The 11,103-nt window shown below is 38.8% G+C and overlaps 1 protein-coding gene across 1 annotated transcript in view; it reads left to right on the top strand.

Moving 5' to 3' along the window:
* Nucleotides 1-385: 385 nt before the first annotated feature.
* Nucleotides 386-11,103, top strand: part of LYST (lysosomal trafficking regulator) — a 134,470-nt gene continuing 123,752 nt past the window's right edge. The window contains exons 1-2 of the mRNA XM_023520819.1: nt 386-468; nt 2,725-2,920. Of these exons, the coding sequence (XP_023376587.1) occupies nt 455-468; nt 2,725-2,920 (210 nt within the window). The 5' untranslated portion in view covers nt 386-454. The remainder of the gene's footprint in view (nt 469-2,724; nt 2,921-11,103) is intronic.

Genomic DNA, 11,103 nt, shown 5'->3' with positions numbered 1-11,103 from the left:
GTGAGAAGTTTATGATTACTGTATCAGAATAATCCACTTCTTGTATGCCTCCTAAATACGGTATCTGTCCTAGTTAGAATATGCAATGGAAAGTAAAATCCCATTCAGAATAATGGTGAAAACTATAAAACACTTTGAAATAAACCTAACAGGAAATGTGTAAAACGTATTTTATGAAGTAACAGGAAATGTGTAAAACGTATTTTATGAAGTAACAGCACTTCAAGGAAATGATAGGATAAACATGCAAGTAATATAAGGATGTTCGGTGCCGCTTTGTTTATAATAATAAAAATCTGAAACAACCTAAATATTCAACAGCGAGATATTGGCTACATATCTATAGTACATCTGTATAATCAAATACACATAATATATCCATGCAGCGGAATGCCATGCAGCTACTACAAAGAAAAAGAGAGAGCTCATGGGAAAAGATTTCTAATCCATCTACATGAATCAAAGCAGGTGGTAAATCATTTATATATAATACCCTATTATGTAACGGTATATATATCTTATGAACAGTATAAAATCAGGAATAATGTACATTCTGCATATATTACATGCTTTTTATTGACAAGGCATCTTTTGCTTGTAGGAAGTAGGATTGAAATGATTTCCTCATTCGTTTTCATATCTAAAAATTCATGTTAATGTGCATTATCTTAATTTCTAGAAGATAGGCCCTCATTATTACCACGGTTTTTTAGCGTTCGCATTGTTACTGTCCCTAAAGCTGCCATGTGCCTTGCCGCTGACGGCGTCTCACAAGCAGCGTCGGGGGCTGCGCTGTGAGCGGGTCATGACTGCCGGTCACGGGGCTTTATGTCAGCACTTTAGTCGTTCCCTGGCCGGCGCCATATCCGACGAGTTTCAAATGTTTCCTGGTTGTTTCCTGAAGCTTTCTGCTGATCCCATCCGGTAAGATCAAGAAAGCACCAGCATCACGACTTACAGAATGATGTCAGCATCTTCGGAAGAAAATTTCAGGAACAGAGTAGCGCTCTGAAGAGTACTGCGTGGTGGATGGTCTCGATGACCCAGAAGGTGATAGTGTATGGAAAAGTCTAAGTGCTTAGAAAGCACTGTGCTGTAGTTTAATTGGAAGGTGTTTTTTGCTTTTTGTTTTTTGTTTTTTGTTTTTTTTGTGGTACACTGAATAATTGTGTATCTTAAATCAGGGACAGATTAGGAGAAATAAGTGAATAAAGTTGGATAAATATGGACTGAATAAATTAGGTTTTTCGATTTATTGAACAATTTTACTTTAAGCTTCTAAAAAAACCAATAGTATATATATAATCGAGGGTTTCGGGATAATAAGTGAAATACATTTCTTTTTAATACTTTTTTGTCTTTTTCTTAATGTCCAATAATATTAAAAATAAAGGTATCCGTTATACTAGAGAGGGGATTGTTATTGTAATAACACTCAGAATCCTGATGGGAATCCAGGAATTAAACTGCGGGGCCCCAGAACGAACAGAAGCCAAAGTCGCATTAGGAATTTCTTTGTCTCCTTCTTTAATGTTTATCTGCTTCTCTTTGCCTCTTGTTGGTTCATTTTCACCAAGTTGCCTTCTTCCCAGCCTCACCTACCTCATCGCGACCATCACGGGCCCATTGCTGTGCGACTTTCCACCACATCAAGTCTGTCCTGCTATTTACATTCCCATGAGAGAGAGAGGAAATCCCACTGGCCTAGTGCCTCTCTGCAGGCTGCGCGATGCAAGTCCATCTTGCGGCCAGCATGGTTGTTGGCTGCAACATCTTGCGGCCAGCATGGTTGTTGCCAGCATGGTTGTTGGTCTGCGCTTCAGTCAGTTAGGGCCCAGAGCCTGGCTGTGCCTCTGGGCAGTAGGCACAGTCGTGTGGGCCACTGCCGCCTCAGCGGGGACCAGCGTGGGTGCAGGAAGACTCTGAGACACGCATCTTATTTAATTTAACATCTCCAGGTTAAAACATTTTTTAAAAGTTACTGGATGTCTCAAAATTACCTGCAGCCTTAAGGTGAAACTATTTTGAAATTCTTTGGGCGTTTTATTGTTCATGATTTTTCCTTTCTAAATATTTATACATTTTTTACATTTGTGTTTTCCCATCTCTTTTGTTTGCTTTACCTTACTGTTTTTCTTAACCTTAAAACGGCACATTGCCCTTTATTTGTTTCAAATGCATGGTAAGAAGTGAAGGGATAACTTCAGCTGCTAGAATGCTTCCGTTTTATTCACCTGGTGATAAACCTTTTTCCCCCCACTAAGTGAACTCTGGTGTTTTGGGAAGGGTGAGCCAGTGATTGTTGGCTCTGTCAAAGGAAAAAAGTTTATCTTTTTAAAAGATCCGTTTATCTTTTAATACAGGTAAAGCAAAAATATTTTCTAAGTGATGGGTTTATTTCTGTCCTGTGGTGACGCTATTTAAGACAGAAAGTCGGACTCTGCCTTAACTGCCACCCCTCACTGGCCTCCTCTGCTTAGGCGCTTTCACTTAGCTGTTCCAGGTCACGCTCGGGCATTTCATGCCCAGGACTGATTTCTGTTGTGCACAAATACTTAAGGAACACCTGGCTTGGTCAGAACTATGTCTGAAAATATTATAGGGTTAAGTCCCAGTGCCCAGTAACTTAAAGTCAGTCTTTAGTTAAAAACAAACAACAAACCCTCATAGTTTTAAACGCACTTTTTTGTTTTTCTAATCTTTTTTGTAATATTTATTTTGCAGCTCGGTCATGAGCACCGACAGTAACTCTTTGGCACGTGAATTTCTGACCGATGTCAACCGGCTCTGCAATGCAGTGGTGCAGAGGGCGGAGGCCAGGGAGGAGGAAGAGGAGACACACATGGCAACCCTCGGACAGTACCTCGTCCACGGTCGGGGATTTCTGCTACTCACCAAGCTAAATTCTACCATCGATCAGGTAACATTTCCATATAATTTTTTTTCATCGGCATGTTATAGTTAATTACAGGCACATAAATTCTAGGTTACAGAGTTTCCGAGAGTCTCTGATCAAAGACAAAGTCCTATCTCCCACTTCACTCCAACAAAGAAAAGTAACCCCATTTATGAACAGATCTTTCATTTGGCTGCTTTACAAAATGTCTAAAATATCTTATAAATGGTTTCATATATACTATTTTTTTCATCCTCATATGGTGAGCTAACCATGATTATTAGTAGAGATATAAGATTACAATTCAAAACATGAATTTGCACTTTCAATAAACATCAGATACGTTTTGAAAAGTTTAGTGTAAATTATATTCAGGGAGCTTCCTGATAAATATGGAGTAAAAATAGAGAATCCTTTGAGCTAATAACTACTGAGTCCTTTAGCTCGTATACATCCAGTCTTTGTGTATTACTGTGCTTGCTTAAAGTATAGGATGACCATATGGTATTTTGCTGATTCCTTATGGAGTTAACAGAATTTTAAAGCGAGTCGGGGCTATGGACATGGTTTCATCCAACATCCTTTTGTAGATGAAAACCTGAGCTGCAGAAACATTAAGTAAGTCAGACGAGGTTCACTCGAAGCCCAATGTTATTTATATCTTTATTTCATTTTAGTAGAAAACATTTATTTATTTTATGAAAGAAAAATACCATCTGCTTTCAGGAAACTAATTAATGTAGTTAGATAATATTTCGGTTAACTTGAACTGAAAGATAATAAGGTCTCTGTATCACCAATATGACAAACATATTTAAACACTCTAAATGTTACTGGCTTTAGATGTACACTTAACCATTGTTAAATTTTTTTGTTGTGAAAGCATTTTTCTAATAAGTACATATGTTGGGTAATAGAGCTAAAATTAAACAACGCCTCTGTTTACACTGTAAGCAGAAGAGCCTAACACATATAAGGAAGTGTTTGTTCACTGTGGCTTCCACCTGCTATGGAACATCCCAGAATATTTGCAGGTTTATGTGTTTTTATTCTTTTTCATGGTGTGACTTGTTAAATGTCTGACTAAACGTGACTTAAGTTTTATATATTTGTTTGTCTTTTCTATAAATAAATTAAAAATCAGAAAAATTTATTCGTTAGACCACATGTAGTGATTTTTATTTTGAAATTTTGATGATTTAATATGCATATCATGCTCTGTTCATCTTCATACCCTACATTAGAACAATTCAGTGCGCTCTCTTTTTTAAGCTACTATATAAATAGCATCAAAATATCAAATATCCGGGAATAAATGTAATAAAATATGTACAGAAGTACGTATAGAATTGATGAGAGAGACTGAAGAAGACCCCAATAAATGCAGAGCTGCATAATTTTCATGTACTGGAAAAATCAATATTGTAAAGATACGTTTTCTCCAAATCGATCTGTAGATTCCAAAGCAATCCAGTCAAAATCCCAATGGCTTTTTCTTAAAGACACCTCCATTCACATATAGAATTCACCCATTTCATGTACAATTCATTGATTTTAGTGTAGTCACAGCTATGTGCAACTGTCACCAAGTCACTTTTAGAACATTTTCATCACCTCAGATAGAACTCCTGTGCTGTCACACCCCATTCCTCCCATCCCCCTCACCCCTAAGCAAACGCTGATCTCCTTTTGATCTCTATAGGTCTTATGCTTTCTCTTTTAAGTCATGAAATATCTTTCAATATATTGTTAAATGACGGAAATCATTCAAGTCCTAATTGAGTTTGTTTTCGTATGGTAACATTTTTAATCCCCTTTTCCCCAGTCACTTCCTTTTTGGAAGATCTATAGCAATGATAGGAACAGTAGAAATAGACGTGAAGTAAAATCCATAGGCTTTAAAAAACAGTGCTTATCAATTTATTTGTTTAAACCAGGGAATGGAGGATGATCTCTTAGATCTTTAAGGGGAATTTAATCGCACAGAGTTTATTCACTGAAGGCGGACTCAAGACACGAGAGTCACAGCTGTGCCTTTCAAAGGGAGCTTCGGCTTCGTGCCCGTGCTCCCCTGCGGAGCGGCCGTGGGGCAGGTGGGTGGCCTGGGAGGGAAGCGGTTCCAGTCCATGCCTCTCTCCTGCAGTCCTTTCGCTCCGTTCATTCGATATTTAACATAAAGAATTAAACAGACTTTACTGACGTCTAATTTACATGTGAAAAATGCGCAGATGTTGAGCGTATATTTGGACGAGTTTTAGCAAACATATCCACCTGTGTCGCCACCACCCACATTGATGTCTAGGACGTTTCTGCAAAGTTTGTCGTGCCCATTTTCAGCCAGCCCCTCCCCTGCAGGATAACTTCTGTTCTGGTTTCTAACATCTGAGTGTAGTTTGGCTTGTTCTAGAACCTTGCGTGAACCGAATCATGCCGCGTGTGCGCTGTGTCTGAGAGATGCACGTGCGCTGCGTGAATCAGCAGCCACCGCGTCTCGCTTCTCACTGGCGTGTCACTGCGTGTCACTGTCCGGATGCAGCACAAGTTGTTTCCACGCACCTGCTGTTTGGTTGCTTCCATCTGGCTGCCGCGAACGTTCCTATAAAACCTGCGTGTGAATACGTTTTCGTTTCTCCTGGGTAAAAATCTAAGCATACAATTGCTGTGTCAAAGGATGGGTGTCTATAAGAAACTGCCAGACTGTTTTTCAAAGTGGTCAGACCGCGTCATTCTCCCCAGCAGCGTTTGGGAATCCCAAGCTCTACTGTCCCGTCTCCATCCTCTCGAATATTTGATCACTTCTAATTCTCTAATATTTACATCCTTTCTAATAATCGATATTGCCGGTCGTGTTAGTATTAGCCATTCTGAGTGAATACGAAGTAGTATATCACTGTGGTTCAATTTGCATTTCTCTGACAACTAATGCTGTTTGCTGAGCACTTTCTCATGTGCTTTTTTGGCCATTTGCTTATCGTTTTTTATAAATGTTCAAGTTTTGTTTTGTAAGTATCTGTTCAAGCCCATTTTTAAAGTCGGTTATTCGTTTATTATTCAGTTGTGATAGTTCTTTATATATTCTGGATGAAATCTTCGTTGGGTTGTGAATATGTTCTTTTGTGGCTTGCCTTTTCATTTTCAACAGTGTCTTTAGAAGAGCAAGTTTTTCCTTTTGTGAATAGGGCTTTTTGTATCCTGTTTAAGAAATCTTTGTCTTACAACCCCAAAGTTGCAAAGATATTTATTCTCATGTTTTTTGTTTTTGTTTTTTTTTTTCCTAGGAGCTTTGTAGTTACTATCTTTACTTCTAGTTCTCTGATCCGTTTTGAGTTGATGTTTGTGCTTGGAGTGAGGTAGAAGTTGTGGTTCTTTTCCGCCCTTCCTCCCCGGATGGTTTACTTGGTTGTTCCAACAACATTTCTTCCTAAAAGTCTGCTCTTTCCACCATGAATAACCTTGGTGCCTTCGTTGAAATCAATGACTGTATATTTATGGGTTTATTTCTAGACTCTATTCTGCTCCACGTGTCTGTCATGTAGTCTTTGACTAATTCCACACTGTCTTGATTACTTTTGACTAATTCCACACTGGCTTTTATAGTAAGTCTAGAAATCAGGTGGTGTACGCTCTCCAATTTGTTCTTCATTTTCTCAATTTTTGACTACTCTGGGTCCTTTGCGTTTCCATATACGATTTCAAATCAACTTATTTTTCCTACAAAAATGCCTGCAAGGATTTCAGTTGTAATGGCATTGAATCTAGAAGTCAATTTGGAGAGAATTGACAACTTAATAATGTCGAGTTTCTCAATCATGAGCATGGAAAAATCTGTTTGAGTCTTTCTAATTTCTCCGCAGTATTTTAAAGTTTTCAGTGTAGAGGTTTTACATATTTTGTGGTTAAGTTTATTCTAAATTTTTTTTTTTGGTGTGATTGTAAATGGTATTTAAATTTTTTTTTTCCTGTTGTTTGTTGCTCATAGATGTACTTTGATTTATATGTCCTGTGCCTTTGCTAAATTCATTTATTTCTATTTATCTTAAAATTTTTTGTAGATTCCTTAGTATTTTCTATGTACACAGTCATGTCATTTGTGACTAATGATAATTTCACTTTTCCAATTTCTATACCTTTTGTTTAATTTTCTTGCCTTTTGCGCTGGCTTCTAGCACAGAGGTTGATGCAAGCGTTAAGAGTGAACATCTGCCTTGTGGCGGACCGTAGGGGGAAAGCATTCAGTACTTCACCAGTACATGTGATGTCAGCTCTAGGTTTTTCTTAGATGCTTTTCATCAGAAGGAGGAAGTTCTATACCCAGTTTGTTGAAAGTTTTTGTTCGGAATGGATGTTGGATTTTGTCAAATGGCTCTTCTGCATCTGCTGAGACTCTCATATTATTTTTCTTTTTTATTATATTAATATGGGTGAATGACATCGATGCTTTCTAAATGTTGAACCAGCTCTGCATTTCCAGGATAAACCCCATTTGGTCATGATTCATCATACACAAACATGCTAATCTATTCTTAGGAAAAGCTCTGTCTAAATAGCAAAACACATATTCTTTTCAATGGTTAAAGATGGCAGAGTTGAAGTTTATATTCAGACCTTTACAACTTTTTTGAGAGAAATTTTGCCCAGCCTAAGAAGTAACAGTCATCCTCAGTTTTAACTGTGGCACCAGTGTCAACCAGACGGGTGGCTACGGCTCCAGTTCTCAGTGTCCTCACCAGGAACATAAGTGCATCTAGCTGGATGACTTAAAGGTCTCTTGCAACATAAAAATTATTCATTTCCATATAATATTTGATTACAATGGTTTCTGATTTCTTCTGTACCCTGATTATGACTATACATAGCTAAATTCTGTTGTAATGAGTAGAAAATTGCAATGATTTATTACCAACAGAATATACCAAAGTTGAACTAGTATACACACCATGTATTATAAATACTACTTTAAAATTTTAGTATATGTAAGTTCCATACCTGTTCACACTCTCTGCATGTTCTATAGAGTTGTTACTTATTTTGCTGAGTACAATATGAAGTTTTATTTAAGGAGGGTATACATTTATGAACAGTATATTATTTAAAAATTATAATAGGTTTTTTCGTTTTCCGCTTTTTCCTGTGTAAGAGTATTTTATTCTTCCTATATTCTAGCATCATCATCACTTCAATATGTAGTACGACATAAATGGCCTGTCACAGTAATATATAAAATAAGTAAAATAGAAAAATACCACAACTTTTAAAGTGCGGCTGCGTGGTTCATTCACTGGTTCACTTAGCAGATAGGTCATTAACATCTACTTCGTGCCAGCGCCTCTGCTGCACAGAGGTAAATGAGCGGGCTCTGTCTTTACCAGGAGCTCTTAGCTTTTGAAGGGATGAACATAATTTTTTAAAAAAATGATGGCAAAACACTGTAAAGTACTTGGGGAGTGTCAGGAGAGGGCCATCGGAAAAGGCCTCGTGAGAACTCGACATCTCCAAATTGACATCTCTGGGATTTGCAATGTGAAGCTCGAGGAAGCATTAGACCAAAGGACCTGCAAATGCAAAGCCTCAGAGGCTAGAGAAAGAACCGGGACAGCCAATCAGCTCGTGGTTTGGGGGAGTCACAGCAGAGTCTGCTTGTTAGGGGTTGGCTGAGACTGGAAGGCACGGGCCACGTGATGCCAAGCCTTGTGTACCAGATTCGGGACACTTTAATTTTATTCCAAAAACACTGGGGAGGTTTTTAAGCAAGAGAATAGGCAATGAAAATTATTTTTCGGATTTGACAAGTAAATCATTGGTAATATTAGCAAGAATTGTTTCAGTAGGAGAATAAAGAAAACTTTTAAATTTAGTAAAGGTAATACTAAATGAACTCGAATTCACTACACCTGGTTCTGCAGGTGCTCTTTACAGACCTGCTAGGACTTACCTGTGCACAACCTGAATGGCGGGGATGAGGGGCTGTGGGGACGCTAGCGCCCCTACCTCATGGATGAGTGATCGGTTGCCCTGGAAGCCTTAGCCACTGGACAGCGGTGCTCTCCACAGGGATGATCCATTAGGTTATCTCCCTTGATGCCCACATAACAGATAGGCTTAATGAGCATTATCAGTTGATTTCCGTGTAACAAACCACATTGCAAAAACTTAGTGGCATAAAACAATGATTTATCTGCTCGTAATTCTGCGAGTTGGCAGCCAGCCGGGCACAGCTGGAAGAGCTGCGTCTGCTCTCATGGTGTCAGCCAGGCTTACGTCTGAATTTGCAGTCAGTTGGCAGAGGACTGAGGGCCGTTGCATGGGGCTGTCAGCCAGGCCACCTCAGTCCTCATCCACATGGCCTCTCGTCTTTCGGTAGACTGGACTCAGCCTCTTTTTGGGGTGGCGGAAGCATTCCAAGAGGGTGAGAGAGGAAGCTGCAAAAAGTCACAAGGCAGCATAGATTTACGGGATGGGAACATAGACTCCATCACTTGATAGGAGGAAATGATTTATGGCCCTGTTTTATGTACCATAGTCCCCTCTCGGGCCACAGTTGTTAGCATCCCTCCCACACTCCCTCCCGGGACTCTCAGAGTGTCATCTCATCATGGCCTCAGGCTCGAAGTCCATGACCTCGCGATAGGCATTGGTCATGGATGCAGCTGAGCTTTCCACGTACAATACTTTGGTGGCAGTTTTTCTTGACTGAGAGACTAGTAAACTAAAAAGCAAGTTATCTGCCTTCCACACGCCCTATGCACAATGATGAGACAGTACAAGTTAACCACAATAGATATAAATAAGTTTTATACTATATTTTATAAATAAGTAAAAAGCATAAGTTCAATGAGGAGAGCGACAGGAGGCACATCACTGTCACTGGCCCACTGAGATCCAGGTGGGCTTGTGTTGCCACGCCCTCCATTCCCAGGGCGCGGGGCCCGTTTTCTCCCGAGGCAGCGGTTCCTTGACCCGTGGTTCCCTGGGCCTCCTGCCACCCGAATGTGTCCTTCTCTCCCACGCTAGCCAGTAATTTGCAGCCCGGCTTCCTGCCTGTAGAAGAGCAAGGGGCCTGGAGGGTTCTTTTCATTTTGAATTGCGTCTGTCCCTTTTAGTTAAGGTGTTAGTATTTTTTAATAATACAACTTTCTCTAAAAATGTTGGGGGTGTCCTCTCATCTTGATGGAGTTCACGCCATGCCTCCATTGTCTTTGAGACAGACCTCTCTCTACTCCGGGCTCGTATAGAACGGCACCCTCAGAACTCATAGGAGCACTTTGGTCCAGCTGACAGGGTCCGCTAGGTACCATCTGAGTCTTTACGGAGTCTTAACAAAGAGTATTACAGCCAGTTAATCATTTTTTTGCTGGGAGGGAAGGAGGCAAATTATGGCCTGTAGGCTAAATCCTGCTGCCAGTGATCTGTTTTTGGACAGCCCACAAGCTAAGAATAGTTTTCGTATTTTTAAAGGGTTGGTAAAAGACACAGAAGATTACAGGACAGAGAACATACATGACACACAAAGCCTAAAATATTTATTGTATGGCCTTTAACAAAAAAAGTTTGCAACTCGTGGTCTAGTTCAAGAAAATCTATTCGAATAATGTTCTACATCTGTGGGAAAAACAGTACTTGTAATTGTCCTGAGACCTCAAAAACATTTGACAGAATTCATCTAATCTTAACAAAACCTCTAAAAATAAATTAAGAATAGAGGGTTTCATATGCAAAGAATAGAAAAACCAATACTATTTTTAATAAGAAGCTCTATAGAAGGACCCATATAAGAATAACTATTACTATTACTACTTGACATCATGTTTTAAAGACATGATATAATAAAGTGGAATATGAAAGTGACAGCTAAATGTGAGAATGGTGGAGAAATGAAAATATTTTTAAAGTGATGCGTACAAGAAAATCCAAAATAGTATCCCGAAAATCTTCAGCAAAGTTACAGAATGTAAGACAAGCATATACTTTTTTCTTTAGCTATAGCTATACAGCTAGAAAGTAAAAGAGAAAATGATTCTATTTATAGAACTAATGAAGAAATATGTGTGTATAAACACACATTTATTAGAAATAATTATAAAATTTTGATAGAAATAAAGGTTCAAAATAAATAACGCATACATATATTTCTGCTTATGTCTAGAAAATTAAATTTAATTAGTATGTCAAAATACTGATTTAAAGTAATACCATTAATGCCAATTAAT

The sequence above is a fragment of the Pteropus vampyrus genome, unplaced genomic scaffold (genome assembly GCF_000151845.1).
Source record: "Pteropus vampyrus isolate Shadow unplaced genomic scaffold, Pvam_2.0 Scaffold279, whole genome shotgun sequence".
Lineage (NCBI taxonomy): Eukaryota > Metazoa > Chordata > Mammalia > Chiroptera > Pteropodidae > Pteropus > Pteropus vampyrus.
The sequence above is the reverse complement of the archived record's forward strand: the minus strand, read 5'-3'. Positions and strand labels throughout refer to the sequence as shown.